The sequence below is a fragment of the Apium graveolens genome, chromosome 1, assembly GCF_009905375.1.
Source record: "Apium graveolens cultivar Ventura chromosome 1, ASM990537v1, whole genome shotgun sequence".
In the NCBI taxonomy this organism is placed as follows: Eukaryota; Viridiplantae; Streptophyta; class Magnoliopsida; order Apiales; family Apiaceae; genus Apium; species Apium graveolens.
Window position 1 is genome coordinate 69,801,668 of NC_133647.1, and position 18,248 is coordinate 69,819,915.

The 18,248-nt window shown below is 36.4% G+C and overlaps 1 protein-coding gene across 1 annotated transcript; it reads right to left on the bottom strand.

The window, feature by feature from the left end:
* Positions 1-2,706: 2,706 nt before the first annotated feature.
* LOC141675414 (uncharacterized) lies at positions 2,707-6,136 on the bottom strand. Its single transcript, XM_074482040.1, has 3 exons — positions 3,672-6,136; positions 3,471-3,576; positions 2,707-3,384 (listed from the first exon to the last, which is right to left on the bottom strand). Exons 1-3 carry the CDS (start codon positions 6,134-6,136, stop codon positions 2,707-2,709), a joined length of 3,249 nt encoding a protein of 1,082 aa, XP_074338141.1.
* Positions 6,137-18,248: the final 12,112 nt, after the last annotated feature.

Below are 18,248 nucleotides of genomic sequence, written 5' to 3' on the forward strand. Positions count from 1 at the left end.
AATCACACGGAATTGGTATTGACTCCCCAGTGGCTTTCATAAAGACTGCAGCATGTTTGTATAACACCTTGTACTGCTTTGGCACATTCTTGTTTAGCTTCATTTTCCTATAATCATCTTGAAGTTTCTGCAACTCGTCTTTCCGCTTAGACTGCCCCTGCAACACTTCCTTTTTCTTTTTCTACACAGAATTAAATAAAACAAGAATAATCGGTTATTATTGACATAACTACTATAGAATGCAACAATCAATTCAGAGTATATTGACATAATTTTTATATAACATACCGCAACAGTTGGGTAGATGATCAATTCACGAGGCCATGCTACGTGAGAGCCAACTGCTTGGCGTACAACCTCAATTTCACCAGGTATGGGCATTGGAACCGACGCCTCTGGCTGGATGTGTTCGTCAACCGACACACGAACATGTCCGGGCTTTAGAGGCACTCCGTGTACTGAAACATTCATCTCTTCGTGATCATCAAAAACTGTTCCAAAAGCAACCTTGTTCTCTATGCAATCCAGTGCAAGCTCACATGACTGTGGACCCTACATTATAATGAGGGATCAATTTAATTTTATTGCATAAATCCCAAGTCTGTAGGCATATATCTAGTAGATCTTAATAATATTTTACCTTCTTTCCGCTCGGAGGAGAGGGGTCAAAACCAACAAAGTCTTCATCATTTACCAACAACTGTTTGGCACTCAGCGGTTTAACAGCAACTCCAACATTCCGCTTATCAGCAGCTCCCTCTTTATTAACAGGTACTTGATAACTTGATTTGTCAGAGAACATAGGAGAGTGACCATTCGAAGCATTAACCAAGGCCTTAAGTTCAGCCATCTCCCGCTGATTTCTTTCCAACTGATCCAACAACTCTGCCTTGGTAATTTTAGTCTTTTTCGCTTTTGGCAAATTGAAGAATGCTGTTGGAGTGACAAAGCCGCCAACCCCTCGAACCCTTCCTGCGTGCTCAGGAGTCTGAAGTGCCGTAGTCAACACATCTTCTGTTCCATGTAGAACAAATTCACCCTTCTCCTTCATTTCAAGTAACTCAGCCTGTAAAATAAATGCAAACAATTAGTGCATTATTTATGACGCAATTATCTTTGAAGGGAATGCAGTATTAAAAATATCACTTACAATTCTCGCATTTATTTCCGCTTGCTCTTCAGTAAGCTCATCAGGATTCTTTGGCATCCTAGCCTTCCACCAAAAAATTGCACGATCAGGTTTCTCTTTCCGCTTTAAGTTCCCTTTCTTTATTTGTTAAAAAAGAGAAAATGTTTAAACTCCCTTAAAACTTAGAATTGCAAAGCCAAATAGATATGGTTCTTACTTCTTCTTCTCGCAAACCAATATACCCCTTCCTTGACAAGCGGTGATGATATTTCCGTTTACCCACTCTATTGCTCTGTAACTTACGTTGTTCCTGCACCAAAATAAATTAGTAAAAATTAATAAATATTATTTAACCAAAATCTATTTAATCATTTAGCAAGTAAAATGGCAATCATGTATATTTTATTAGTAGAATATATTCATACCAGCCATTTGGGGCTCGTCCTCTCTGCAACAAATTTCTTCCAAGGTTCTTTACCAACAAACGCATACTTCTTCGGAGGCTTCATCAATTTCTTCTTTTTTCCAATAAATGGCATCATATATTTTGCAGTTAAATCAGCTTTAAACTGCCTCCATTTTTCACCTGCCGATTGTAGCACAAGCTTCTCACTTTCTAGGGCAATTTTGAATGTGTCCTAAAGAACCACATAATATAAATTAGCCACATAATTTACAGTCACAATTTAAATAAAATGAAGAAGTCAACAAGGGATATAATTTACCTGGAGATCATCCCATAATTTTGCTTTTAGATCACAATCCACTTTTGGCCAGTTTTCAGTGTCGATTGGAATCATTGTCCTTGCGAGCATTCCTATGTAAGACTGTAAAGTAGGCCTGGTATTTCCGATGGGAACTCCAAAATTATTGTATCTAACTTTAAATTTCTTTCCCCGAGCTTTCTTCACCACTACTTTGTGAAGAGCTGAAACACCACGTGCACCTCCTAGCCTTTTTTTTGCAGATTCAGAAGTGGTCATCGTTTCTTCACCACTACTTTGAGTTTGATATTGTGGAGGGACTTGAACCAACTTTTCATTACAAGTCTCTGAAGTTTTGACATCAGGAACAATCTCATCATCAACCTTTTCAGAGTTATTCTTCCTGTCATTTTCTTCGAAAATTACTTTCTTGGCTTTTTGCTTCTTTGCCATTTTGCTCCCTTAGTCTGCATTAAATTGAATAATAAAGCCATCAGTTGAACAATATATTTTCAGTCCGTCATTAATTACAGTCAAGCATAAATAATAAATTGTAAAATCAGCAAGTACGAATACAACTATACAAGAACAATAATTTACCTAAACTGCAATCAGTAATTAATCACATCCGAAATAACTCTAAAGTATTTTATAGAAGTACAATTAAATAATGCAAAATAATTAAAGAAAAAATAATGCCATCAATCAGTAATTATGGATGAACTACTTATATGATTATAACAATGCAAAACAAAAGAAAAAAAAATTAACAATATATTTTACACATTATAACACAATTAAAGGCAAATATATATGGTTCATTCAGTCATTCAAATTCCCATTTAGATATATATTTTACATAAAGCTACATCATCAGTCAGTAACGACATTAGGTGCAGGAGTTTTAGTAGCAGTATTTTTAATCCAAATTCCCTCAACATTAGGTCTAGCAGTATGAGCGACATCATCAGTAGTGACATCAGTTGCGGGGATTTCAGTGCAGAATGGGGGATGTTCCATGATCGTGTCTCCTAAGTCATCTTCATTATACAATTCTTGGTAGTCTCGAGTTGTGGAGGACAGAACAATAGACCAGGTAGCATCAACGGGATCTTTAAGGTAAAACACTTGCTTGACTTGGTCAACAGAAACATATTTATCTTTTTTGTGACCTTGTCGACTAAAATCCACAAGTGTGAACCCAAGATCATCAACCCTTATTCCTTTATCATTACTTGCCCATTTATACAGGAACAAGGGAGCTTTGAATGCATGGTAGTCTAATTCCCATATCTCTTGTATGATACCGTAAAATGTCAAATCACTTTCTACGGGGTTCAAGTCCTTGGCACTAGAAACCTGGACCGCTTTAGCAATGACAGACACCCCGCTGTTTTGAACAACGCGTATGTCATCTCGTTCCTTTATAAAATATTGCACTTCATTCACTAGATAACCTTGATAAGTTAGTACTGAAAATGATGGCTTGGCAGCGAGCCATCTTATCGTATCTGAAACACCTTTGTTGTTCTCCCTTAGTTCATCATTCACCTACAGATATGATAAGAAATTTTAAATCCTAAATAGCTAATAGTCGTCATTACACTACAGATCAAAGAACCTAATACAACACTGACTTTGTTTTGAAACCAATCAGCAAAGAGCCGATTGTGCTCTCTCATGAGCCAATGTAAGCTTTTCCTTTTCCCTCGGTGAATTTCTTCAAGATATTCCTTATGCATTCTGAAAAATGCATATGGAATGATATATTAAAGACATATTACAAGACTAATTACTGGATAATGAGGAATTGAAAACAACAAACTGCATAAACTCACAGAATATATGGAAACACTTCAGCGTTGTTTAGAAGGACATGTAGATGTGCTTCATCTCGCTCCTTCTCTTCCACTGATTTTATTATCACAGCGGATAATGGACCTGATATCTTATTATCTTGGTCCTTTGGAAGACCGGCAGTGGAGTAATTCTGACTAAGAAACTCGGTGCAGAATTCTACGGACTCTTCTCCAAGGTAACTCTCTGTCATACAACCTTCGAGATAATAACGGTTTCGAACATAACTCTTTAGTACTTTATTAAACCGTTCAAACGCATACATCCACCTATAAAATACTGGTCCACATAAGCGTAGTTCCTGGACCAAGTGGACTACTATATGTACCATTACATCAAAAAATGACGCATGGAAAACCTTTTCTAGATCGCACAAGGTTAGTATAACATCTGACTGCAGCTTATCCAGTTTTGACACGTCTACTACTTTGTTGCACAAAGCATTAAAAAAGAAACACAATCTAATAATTGTGACCCTAACATGCTTCGGAAGAACGGAGCGTATTGCAACCGAGAGTAATTGTTGGAGAAGAATGTGGCAATCATGTGATTTCAGCCCGTAAATATTCAAATCAGGCATGGAAACACAATTTTTTATGTTCGATGCATGTCCGTATGGAAGTTTCATCGACATTAATGATGACAAGAAGGTCCTTTTTTCTGCCTTTGACAAAGTAAAGGGAGAAGGAGGCAAATAGGTTTTCTTTACTCCTACTTGGGGAGCCAAATCAGATCTAACGCCCATTTCCATCATATCACGACGGGCTGCCACACTATCCTTTGTCTTATGGCGCATATTTAGTAATGTGCCAATCAGACTATCACATACATTTTTCTCGACATGCATGACATCAATACAGTGCCTAACATGGTGAAATTTCCAGTATTCTAACTCGAAAAATACTGACTTTTTCTTCCATGGACTTTCAACCTTCTTTGCCTTCTTCATTTTCTTCCCAAATTCAAATTTGATTTGTTCTTGCTCTGCTAACACTTCTTCTCCGGATAGGGTTCGACGCGGCTGCCCAAACTCTTGTTGTCCATTAAAAGCAGCCTTCTGCCTTCTATAAGGATGATGTAGAGGCAAATATCGACGATGGCCTTGGTAGCACATTTTCCTACTATGAGTCAAAAATTTAGCTACGGTGTCATCTCCACAAACTGGACAACACTTATAACCCTTATTAACGCAGCCAGATAAATTTCCGTAAGCAGGGAAGTCATGTATCGTCCACATTAAAACTGCTTTTAAAGTGAAAAATGATTTGTTATACGCGTCATACATATTTGGTTCCCCTTCCTTCCAAAGCTTTTTTAAATTATCAATCATCGGTTGTAAGTAGATGTCGATGTTATTACCAGGCTGATGCGGGCCAAGGACCAATATCGACAACATCATAAATTTTCTTTTCATACATAACCAGGGAGGAAGATTGTAAGTCACCAATATGACTGGCCAGCAACTATATCTATTAGATAGGCCATTATTGTGCGGGTTTACACCATCCGCCGATAAAGCCAAGCGAAGGTTTCTCGGTTCACTACCAAAGGATGGCCACCTATAATCTATATTTTTCCAAGATGGAGAGTCGGCTGGATGTCGCATTTTACCATCTTGTGTCCGCTGTTGCGCATGCCAACACATTAGTTTAGCGGTGGAAGGAGATTTAAACATACGTTTAAATCTAGGAATTATTGGAAAATACCACATGACTTTGGCTGGAAGATTAATCCTCTCTTCACCTTTCTTTGTCAACTTCCACCGAGAAAGTCGACACTTAGGACACTTGGTTGCATCAGCATGTACACCCCTGTACAGTACACAGTCATTCGGACATGAATGGAACTTTATATACTCTAGACCTAAATTGGAGAGGTTTTTTTTTGCTTCATATGCATTACTAGGTAACACATTATCTTTGGGAAGTAGAGACCCAACAGAAGAAAGGAGGTCAGTGAAGGCACTATCGGTAATACCAAACCTAGATTTCCAGTTATGAAACTTCAACATCGACTCTAACTTAGTACAGTCACTACCCTCATATAGAGGTTGCTCAGCATCGGCTACGAACCTCCTAAACTGATATGAATCATTATCATATTGACTCGAGTTATATGCCGCTTCACAAACATCAACAGTTTCCGAAGCAGCGACATGCTCCTGATCTTGCTCTGACGCTTCATCAGAGGCTTGCTCAGGAGGTGGGTCTGGAGCTTGCTCTTCAGGTGGACAACTAGCACTTGAAGATTTAGGACCCGTAGAAGCAGTCTCCCCGTGCCAAACCCAATGCACATAACCTAGACAAAAGCCATTATCATAGATATGGCCCCTGATTGTTTTTATAGAGAATTTTTTAAAATTGGCGCATCGTCCACAAGGGCAAGGAATTTTGTTACGATCTTCAGAATTTTCTTCAGCATATATCAAGAAGTTTTCCACCCCCATTTCAAATGCTAAAGAATCCCTATCTTGCAAAATCCATGTCTTATCCATCAAATTTCCCTACCTGATAGCCACTATAAATATTAAAAATCCAACACATACCTATTTATAATTATTTAATAAAAGGCATATCAAATTTGTGTTGGTTACTGTAGGGATTAATTATATAAACTTAGAAAGGAGTAAATACCTTGATATCCTAATAATTTATAGTACTAATTCATTACTCTAAGATCCTATACATATACCCAATTAATTACAAAACTAGACTAAATTTATAAACTAGACTAAATTAACCCAAGATAATTAAAACAAATTAAACCAAGATATTTGAAAATATCACATAATTAAAAACCAATAATTCCAACATTCACAGCCCAAACAATTGTTAAATTTCCTTCACATAAATAAAACTCAGTGAGAACTTGAGTATTGAAACAAATTCAGCCCATAAATAAATAAATTAAAATTATCTGTTACTTGTATCTGTGAGAAGGATAATTATACAAAACAATTACTATAATACAACACAAGTAACAGATAGTTCATATCAGGAATGCAGAGACTTGTTCATATCAGAGAAATGACTATCATACAAAACAAGAAATGCAGAGACTTGTTCATATCTGAGACCTGTTCAAATGCAGCCCCAAAAACCCCCCCAAAACACACTAATATATATGAACAACCCCCAGAAAACACATAATTAAAAACAGAACAGAAACATTTACATTTACATCAATGTACCTAAAACATTGATTTACATCAGTGTACCTAAAATATTTAACATGACATAAAATTCCCAAAAACAGGACATAAAACCCCCAAAAAGAAACAAACATAAAACCCCCAAAAACATAAAACATTTACATGCACAAAGAAGAAAAACAGTAAAGAAGAAAAGAAGATAAACATAAAACATTTACATGCACAAAGAAGATATTAAACATAAAAATGAGGGAGATAAACAGGGAAGAAGTAAAGAAGAATATACCTCCGGATGCTTTCAATGTTCCGAAACCCCAATGTTCTAAACCCTCAGTGCTCCAACCTCCAAATGTTGTCTACCTCCAGATACTAGCTCCAACCTCCAGATACTAGCTCAATTTCAAGTTTAATTTGCTCTAATTTGAAGCTCCAAATCTTGAATTAGAATTGGGGCTTAAATTAGGGTTTCAGAGAAAAGAGAGAAGAGACGGTTAACAGAGACTAAGGTAAGAAGAGAGAAGAAAGGTAAGAAGACTAAGAGAGAAGGAGGGGAGAGATGAGAGAGACGAGAGAGGCGAGGGTCGGGGAGAGATGAGAGGCTCGCGGGAGGTTTTTTGGAAAGGGGGGAAAATATGTTAAAGTGAATTTTTTGTTAAAATTAAAGGGGGAAAAGTGTACTGAAAAGCGGGGGGGGGAGTTAAGTAATTTTTATTTTTTTTAAAAGGCCATAGACAACGGTTAACAAAATGAACTGATGTCAAAGTTAAAAACAAATTTGTGGCCTTTTTAATTTCTGAAGATAGACAACGGCTACTAAGTGAAACCGATATCAATATACGTATTCAACATCGCTTTTTATAAAACCGATGTTAAACTGCATTTTAACATCGGGTGCATTACATGCCGATGTCTAAGGACCGATGTCGTATCTACTATTTCTAGTAGTGTATATATACACCTATATATATACATTTCATACACTCCTTGAAAACCTCTGTTATGAAAATTATAAATAGAGTTGCAATATCCAATGAATTTGGAAAGGAGAAAACCTTGGCATAAACCTGATATCTTGCTGATCAGGCAAAGATATCAATAAGTAACCTTTTCTACTAGTAGATGGACGAATTCCCCACTGGTCATCACCCTGGTCGCAATAGGACCTTATGCTAGACTGCCACTCAGCCACTTATGCATTTGATGGACTCCCACTGAGCCACTTACACTATCATGGACGCCCACTGAGCCCATGTTGCTTATGCCGACTCGATAGATGGACTTACTTCCCGAACGTTGGGTAAGTAATCAATTCATTTACCAAAACTGCAACCTTGTTGCGAATATAAAATACACCATAGAGCCGGATCCCTCAGGTTTTGAGCGAGTATTTAAATCCCCTTTAAAAGGAAGATCTTAATTATAAAAATGAGTTTTGGGATCCGCTCTAACTTTTAAAAATCATTTTGAAGACTCGAAAACAGTTTAAAGAGTGTTTGGAGTAATGTTGATTTAATGAAGTAAATCAGCCCCAATATATTAGAAAAAATCTGAATATTATTATTTAAATAATATTCCCATAATGATAATCCTTATAAAAATAATTGAAGTAGAAGTTGTAAAACTTTATACTTGAAACGAGTATTAAATAACCAAAGATATACTTATTCGAAAGTACTATCTTTATTTGAATAATAAAAAATAAGTTTGATTATCGACACCTTATTCTTTAATAAAATAAAGAATATATCTCAGCAAATAATCGGAGTCATAGATCCTCAAATGAATATTCAAAATAATATTCAATAAATAAAATAAAAGGAGTCATAAGTCCTCGGATGAATATTCAAGTAATATTCATTAAATAGTATAAAAGAGTCATAAGTCCTCGAATGAATATTCAAGTAATATTCATTAAATAAAATAAAGTGAGTCATAAGTCCTCGAATGAATATTCAAGTAATATTCATTAAATAAAATAAAGTGAGTCATACATCCTCAATTGAATATTCAAATAATATTCATTAAATAATATAACTGAGTCATAAGCCCTCGAATGAATATTCAAAATAATATTCATTAAATAAATATTCATTAAATAGAATAAAGTTAAAGTTATCGAATAAACCTTATTCGATTAATAGTTTTGAAAACTATAACCATATATATATAAAAATATATATATATATATATATATATTATACTCGGGAACATCGACTCCCGGTTTAGAAATATGTTCACCTTTTGATCCCCTATACTAAGGGTAAACTCGAATACCGCTTATCTCTAGCATAGGTATTATGCAACTATAAGCATTTTAACCAACAGATATATAATTCAAGAATATGAAACAGGCATGCATATATACCATATCACATGCTACAATATATCGCAAGAATTTGCTAATAACAAATATGCATTTATCGCAAGATCATGCATATACATATATACATCACAACAACAGTATAACGGGTAGAAAACTTGCCTAAGCGACTGGGGGTTATAATGGCTCGGGACGAGTCTGGTAACCTATAAACAACAAGTAAGTTAGAATTAAACCAAAGTCACTTGTAAATCTATACTTTAACCGAATTAGACTCTAACGCTCGTTTTGCGCTTACTGATTCTCTTAAGTCGCTCGAGTACCCTCGGCTCCACCATTTTTAATAAATTAACCATTACGAGTTTTAAGGCGATTCTTTCGCGATTGTCTTACCAAATACCTAATCCACTTATCATAAATGTTTCATACTCCAATTAGTCATTTAAGGTCCTTTACCAAGGTTTCAAAGTAAGGCGAGGGGTAAGGGTTCGTTCACGAAACGTCGTTACTTAAAACGGCCGTTTCTCCTAAACCGTTCATCGGAATCCAACGAATCACATATCAAAACGAAGCTCGTAACATGAACTATCTAATCATGGCAATGGTCAAAACCTAGCAGTGAGTTCAAGGGTTCTGATGTTAAGAACAAAAGCAGTCTAAGGTAAATCGGGCATTACGACGGCTATGTTTACGCGATTACCAATATTTATACCACTCCAATTCCTTACCAATTCACTACAAACCACCCAACCATCAACAATACATCAAAAAAAATTTAGATCAAGGCAAAGTCAGTCCATAATCTCAAGGTTTTCCAACTCATTCAACCACAAACATGATCTACTAACCATAACTTAAGATTCATTAACCATTAACCAAGATTCATATCCAAAATCACCACAAATCCAACCAAACTATCTAACATACATGGATCTTGCTATACATACATGGATATTTCTATATATACATTAATCCATCCATAAACTCATCAAAACTCAAAGTTCAAACTATAAGTTAAAGGTGAAAGTTGTTTATACCTCCTTGAAGCTTCCTAACACAACCCAAGAGCTTTGAATGCCTAAAAGAACCTTGATCCTTGCTTGTATAACCTTAACATTTCATAAAAATGAAGAAAACTAACATTAGTTCTTGAAAGTTACTATTCATCATCACTTTTGATGATTTTTTTGCCTAGGTTAAGAATGGAATTTGGCTTCCAAACTTCTACCATGCATTCACTAGTAGGTAAGGAAGCTATGGTAATTATCTTGTGATTTTAGAGCAAGAGAAGCTAAGATTTGGTTTTTGAAGAAAACCAACCGAGAGTTTAGGTGGGGAGAAGAAGAAAGCTTGCTTGATTCTTGAATTCTCAAGTTTGTGAAATGATTTGCTTGGCTAGGATTAATCCTTGGTAAATATCTTCCTTTAACTTTAATAAAGTGATGACATCACCTCCATTACATCATCACAAGGACACTTGTCCAAACCTTATGGTTGGATGATGTCACAACCCACTAATCCCATCTGATTAGTGCTTAATTACTTGGCTAATGGTCGTTATCTGTTTTACGGTTCGCTTAGCTTTCGTTCTCGTTTATCGTTTGAGAGATCATACCCGGGATCTTATTACTTGGGTTCCCCTAAACCTTTCTCAATATTTTATATTCCTTTTATGATCCTTTCTTATAATCCTTGAATTTAAATCCTTTTAATCATGTTACCTTATACTCAATTATTTCGGTATCTGGTGGATTTTCGGGAAAAATCAAAGTGTTCGGATTTGGATTCTAACAATCTTTACATACACTTATATACCACATAGAGTACTAATAATATTTCAGAAGATCAATAAAAGAACCCCTACATAGTGTGGTATGAAAAGTTTTCTTATTCAGCATAATCAGCAAAATCACTATTCATAAGGGTTTAAAAAAATTCCAAAATTTGGGGTTATTACAGTCTCCCCTCCTTAAAAGGATTCCGTCCCGGAATCAGATAGAAAATGAATAGGGATACTCTCTTAACATTGCACTTTCTAACTCTCGAGTAAATTTTCCCACATTGTGGTTCTTCCATCAAACTCTGAATAGTTTGATAACCCTTCTCCTAAGCACTTATTCCTTTTCACTCTATAACCCTTCCTGGTTGCTCCATATAGGTTACGTCGGGTTGCATGTCTATGCGCTCATATGCCCCTATTTATCTGGCATCCGAATTACACTTCCTTAACATTGATACGTGGAACATGTTATGACTTGCTACATGTTCTAGGGTAAGGCTAGCTCATATGCTAACTTCCCAATACTTCTTAATATATCCAAGGGTCCAACAATTGGTGGACTTAGCTTTCCTTTCTTTCCGAATCTCATTAACCCCTTCCAAGGGAATACCTATAACAACACTAGGTCCCCTACTTCCCATTCTTTGTCCTTTCGTGTCAAATCAACATACTTTTTATGTCCATCTTGGGCTACTACCAGCCGTCCTCTGATTAGATCTATTATATCCTTGGTCCTTTGGACCACTACTGGTCTGAGCATCTTGCGCTCTACACTTCATCCTAACATAAGGGAGATCGACATTATCTTCCCTCAAGGATCTCATAAGGCGACATCTCGATAATGACATATGATCTATTATCGTAAGAAACTCAATCTGTGTTAAGTGATCATTCCAATTTCTTTCAAGTCTATTGCACAGACTCTCATTATAGCTTTTAGCATTAGAGCTTTTGCTTCTCAATACCCATTCTTTTCCAGTTCGTAATCGCTAGTACCTTCCGTTCCTAATATTATACTGGTTATACTTTTGCTCGTTAGCGTTCTATAACCTTTTAATAACCTCTTCAACCTTAGTATCACGAATGTGTTTCCATTCTGAATACCACCATAACTTTACTACTCTTTTTTTTGAGCTGCTTCTATCTTCGAAAGCTTAGTCCTTCATATAGAAGTAAAAGAATTTATTGAGAGATCACTATGATCATGAACACTTGTTATATCGCATAGTTAGTACAGAAGGTGGCCAGCCTTTAGTACTTAACAAGCAATTAAACAACATGTGGTATCCAACTAGGCTTCTATCACACAGATAGATAGTCATTCGGAAATACCTCCCCTTCTGGAAGGGTTGTTCTTCTCAACTTACATGAAATGAAAATGAGAGAAAAGAACGAATTGAAGAGAATTGTATATATAAAAAAAATATACTGCCACAAAATATCTGGCTTGGAACCTACCTCTGAACTATAGAGGTTTGTCATAGGAGAACAAAACATATATATATTTATATCAACATCAAGTATTAAAGCATCGTATTTCACATGCCTAAATATTTTTGCTATTCCGTCCATCATTCTATGGACCCATTCTCTTCCTCGAGCTTATACACCATCACCTTTGAAACTCCCTCGATATCGAAAATCGAACCTGGGATCTCATTCTAGACATCATCGTTACTAGAATTCTATGCTTGCATCGCAACCTTCCTCATATAGTAATACGACTCTCTTTTGATAAGGAGGAATAAATATTCAATAGGTAAATAATCTACTTAATTAGTCTATTCAATGATAACTTATACATCACCACGACCCGATTAGTGGTACTCAATCTCAACATTCATTACAATACAACTCTCACAGTTGTTATTGTCTCACTATTCATAGACTTATTGGAGCATTACTATGGTTCACCACTGACCTACTGTAGTCATTCATTTTCCATGAAGTCTTAATAGCTAACCATACGGAGTCCATACATCTCGTATCTAATTCTTCTAAGGAGGTAACATGATCACCGTTCATGATTCATGAAGAACACTCCTGAACTTGACGTACTTACATGACATGAAGCAGATAAAATTGCAGAAGAGTTTCAATCAAAGCAACGAATTCAGGTTAATACCATTGTTACTCGTATGCCTTAAATAGAAGACTTAACTCAAGGGTTCGTCTAGTCCTTTTTGAAACATGGTCCTGGCTTATCTCAAGATAGTATCTTCTGAGATAGATAGCCCGCTCATGGCAATTACACGAATTAAACCTTTACCAACTACTATTACGGTTGGGTATTGCACAGTCATCAGAAGGAATGTCAATCTTCCAAACCATAATACAACCTTCATAGCTTTAACCATCATCACTGTATTCCTTTGGCACAAGCGCCTATAATTATCCTCTTACCTTTAAAGTGTCGGCCACCTCTTTAGCCTTTCCTAATAGTAAAATTTCCTTACAGTCAATGTCATTTTAACCACCTCCAAATAAATTTTCTACCTCATTTCAATCACAGCTTATGTGAAGATATTTTCCTTAAAATCTGATGAGTAAAAAAAAATATCACCATTTTTCCATAAGTTATTGCCTCAGTCTTTAGAGGTTAATCACTGTCATGACTGACTCTCAATCATACTTAGAACATCTTTTATCTTAAGTCCTAATTGCCCTGAACAATTTCGACCATTACTGGTTCGATCCATACTTTCTCGTGGTTTAACACGTGCCCCACTTGGCATCATTATAATTACGTCATATTTCCTTTATTAACATTTTTATTCTTGAGAATTTCGAATATTTCCTTTCTTCTTGTAAAACCTCTAAGGTTATCCTTCAATCGTTCCTCATCTATTCCCTAGATACAGGGCATATCAAAATACCATTTACTAATACTAGAACCATTGTCTATATACTTCTAAAAATTTCTCCACTGATTCTTAAAGGTTGTTGTTACCTTAACCCTTTCCAAATCATACTGTCAAAACTCATACTGTCCCTATTAAGGGTGAAATGCCAACCTTTATGCATTCCCCCAAGATTCATTTTAAGTTACCGATGTTTTATCCTTAATTCCACCTTTAAAAGGTACATGCATCCTTTCATGGATAAATTAAGTCATATATCCCTGATAAGGGTGCCTTATTCAATTATTCCCACCTCGATAGTATATGCCTAGTTTCACAATAACATCTGTATTCAAAATGAGGTCAATCAATATGGCCTCCAAAAGATAACAACGGTTATCCGCTTTTCTTGCCTAATTTGGTAACGATAATAAGGATGTTCTGGAAGATATTGGTCGTGTTCAACGTGAACCTCTTCTTAATAATTCCTTATTTACTTTTTTTGTTTATCTCAACAGTCACCTCAATGTTGGGATATCTTTCATACATGGCGTCTCCCTTTCTGGGTATCAAGCCACCGGTCTTACACTTCACATTCTTGAAGGTCACTTCCTTCATCCAATTTTTCCTAATTTCTTATTTTCTTGTCTCCTCAGTCTATCCGTGTCTCAATATTTATCCTTCGAACTATCTCAAGGTTTCCTCAAATCCTCCCAACTTACAGGGGATAAAATATATGTATCTCTTATTCCTTCAACCATCAATTTAACTCATGGTGAATCACCCTCATCCTGACGATTACATACTTTTCTATTTCTATTGCTACGAGTCTTTAGGGTTTCCTCATACCCAACTCCTTTATCATTCCTCACACTCTACTGCCTTTATATTCCTTTCCACTTCAGTTTCTTTTTTTTTTTATTTCCTTTCTCTTATCATTATTTCATAAACCAACACAACATAAGCATTGATTTCAAACATCCTGTCATTCTGGATTCGTGTCCTCAGAACGAATCTTGACAACTTTTACAACTTAGATTCATAATTCATCATACTCTTATGCCTTTGTTCTGGCTCTAAAGCTTTTACACTATCTCCATAACCTTGGGAAATACCTTCCTGAAAACAATTGACTGAACTTAAATCAGTTTATTATAATCTCTTGCTCCGTGCCTTCCTTTGCCTTTCACCAGCGGGTGGCCTCTCTCTTAGGAGGGTAAGTGACAAAAACATTCTTTTGTGATTCGTCAATCATTTAGAATCTCAAATGATTCCTATATTTCCTTTAGCCAGGCTCTTGCCTAGACCGGGTTAGCTTGTTCCTTGGAACTCTGAGAGCTTAGCGACTTAAAGGTCCTGAAAGAATTTCTCACCGCATTATTTCCTCAGGGTGGTGGTTGGGGATAATAGTCTAAGTTCTGTCTAGAAAGGTCCATAAATTGTCATATAGGAGTACCGTCTCGGGTCTCCTTTCCTTACTCGACTTATGTTTCCTTAGTCTGAATGTTCCCTCCTCCTCCCCATAATCGGGGTCATCCTACATGTTTTTAATCCTCATTTTCCACTTCATTATGTTATGGGTTCCTTCTATCTTGATGGCGACCTCCCTGACTATCACGTTCAGGGTTTTGCTCTAAATCTTATTCCTCAAACTAGCTTTCATCTAAGATCTCATCTTTAAGCTCTTGAACATTTGGAACCCAAATTCTGTAGGAATACTTCATTATTCCCTTATCATCTTTCTCGGTATTAATCTCTTATTTATTTGTTGGCTCTATGCCTTCATTCATCACCTTTTCTGCCACAATATGTTCTTTTCCAATAATTCGGGTTGTATTGCAATCTCAAACAGCTTTTCGGTACCGGCTCCGGTTACCTTCACATCTATTTCCATTTTCTCAAAATCTCTTATAAACTCTCCCAAAGATATTATCATCTTGAGTCTCTCCTTTTTACTAAGGGCATCAGCCACCACATTGGCTTTCCCCGAATGATAAAGAATCTCCCAATCATAATTCTTGATTAGCTCTAACCACCTCCTCTAGCGCATGTTGAGCTCTTTCTGCCTGAAAATGCACTAGAGCACTTATGGCTTGTGTAAATCTCGCAGTTCTCTCCATACAAGTAGTGCCTCCAATCTTTAGGGCAAAACTATTGCCACGAGCCCAAGCTCATGGGTGGGGATATTGAATTTTATATTCCCTTAATTATCTTGACACGTATGCGATTACCTTGTTGTGCTGTATAAGAAGCACCCTAATTCCTTATGTGAAGCGTCACTACACTTCACAAAATCTCATTTTCCATCCGGCAACGCCAACATAGGGAACGTCACCAACCTTTGCTCCGGTTCTTAAAAGTTGTTCTCGCATTTCTCTGTCCATTCGAACTTCTCAGTCTTACGAGTAAGCCGCGTTAAAGGGGCTACTATCTTTACAAACTTGAACGAACCTCCGGTAGTGACCGGCCAATCCTACCTCTGGTAGTTTCCCTAACCATGGTTATCAATTCCTCAATGGTCCTTTATTCATTCTTGTCAGGATCCTCCATGGGATCCTCCTTAGCAACTGTCCCTTCTAGGACAACATCCTCAACCGTTACATCCTCAATATCAACATCATCCGGTCCTGCGTTAGGACGCTCTATCGGATCCACAATCCGATCTCCAATTAGTAATAAAACATCATCGCGCTGTTACTCCTCAACCTCAGGGTTCGGTGTCCCGCTACCATATACGATAACGAATTACGCTTCTATCACGATATTTATAAGGGTTACCATAAGGGTTTTAACTGTCAGTACTACGTTAGGTAGCCCGACTATGAACTTGGCAAGAGTTCTTATTATCTTAGTGAACTTATTATCTTAACGTCGCATCATCTCTGAGGTTTATAACGCTTTGCTCTGATACCACTTCTATAACACCCCCAAATCCGGGGTCGGGGATCCGGGTTGTCACGAGTTCCATTTCCCTTAATAACACCCAATCTTAATAAATAATCATCTACTCTGTACTGTGACCCCACAATAAACACACACACCAGAAGTTATAGTCTCAGAGATGAATATCCAAAAATAATCACAAGTCATTTTATTCCACAATTATATGCCAATACACCTTAAACAGGTTTCTGAATAAATTTACATTTCTTTGCCATTATTACAATTCATAAATATACATAATCTGATACATCAAAAGTTGAAAGCCTAGCCTATTGGTAGTTCCTACCTCAGCTACAGCGACATCAACGCCTATAGGAAACTGCGGAACGTTTCCTATCCGCTCGCGAATTGGGAGCTTGGTCCTGTTCATCTTGTCTATCTGATGTTGTGTGATGAAAGAAGAAAGCAAGGGTGAGCAGCAAGCCCACCAAAATAATATGTATAATGATTAACAATATATGAGCCTTCTCATAGTACTCATGAAAGTCTTGGTCAGAAGAAATGAACCAAGTTTGATATCTTAATGCGATGAAGTCGCAAAATATTCAGTATATATACATATATACTTTTCAAAATCTTGGAAGTCCTCTTCCATGCATAATATACACAGAGTTCCGGTTTATAACTGTATAAAAATATCGTTGCAAGGTGATCTCATATATCTACCCTTGTCTCAACGTTTTTCTGAAAATCTTTGATATGCATAAGATAATCACTAACTAGATATAAGTTAAAAATATGAAGTTACAAGATACCCCAATATACTTATATCTTTTCCAAATATTACTTGAACTACCACCGTTCAAGTTATAATCAGTTCAAAAGTTCATCACATAGATGAGACTACAAGACAAGATTTGAATAGATTCAATCTTTGAATATCATTATAAATAATGAAGTTACGAGATACTTCATTAAATCTCGATATATATATACACCTATATATATACATTTCATACACTCCTTGAAAACCTCTGTTATGAAAATTATAAACAGAGTTGCAATATCTAATGAATTTGGAAAGGAGAAAACCTTGACACAAACCTGATATCTTGCTGATCAGGAAAAGATACCAATAAGTAACCTTTAATACTAGTAGATGGATGAATTCCCCACTGGTCATCACCCTGGTCGCAATAGGACCTTATGCTCGACTGCCACTCAGCCACTTATGCATTTGATGGACTCCCACTGAGCCACTTACATTATCATGGACGCCCACTGAGCCCATGTTGCTTATGCCGACTCGATAGATGGACTTACTTCCCGAACGTTGGGTAAGTAATCAATTCATTTACCAAAACTGCAACCTTGTTGCGAATATAAAATACACCATAGAGCCGGATCCCTCAGGTTTTGAGTGAGTATTTAAATCCCCTTTAAAAGGAAGATCTTAATTATAAAAATGAGTTTTGGGATCCGCTCTAACTTTTAAAAATCATTTTGAAGACTCGAAAACACTTTAAAGAGTGTTTGGAGTAATGCTGATTTTATGAAGTAAATCAGCCCCAATATATTAGAAAA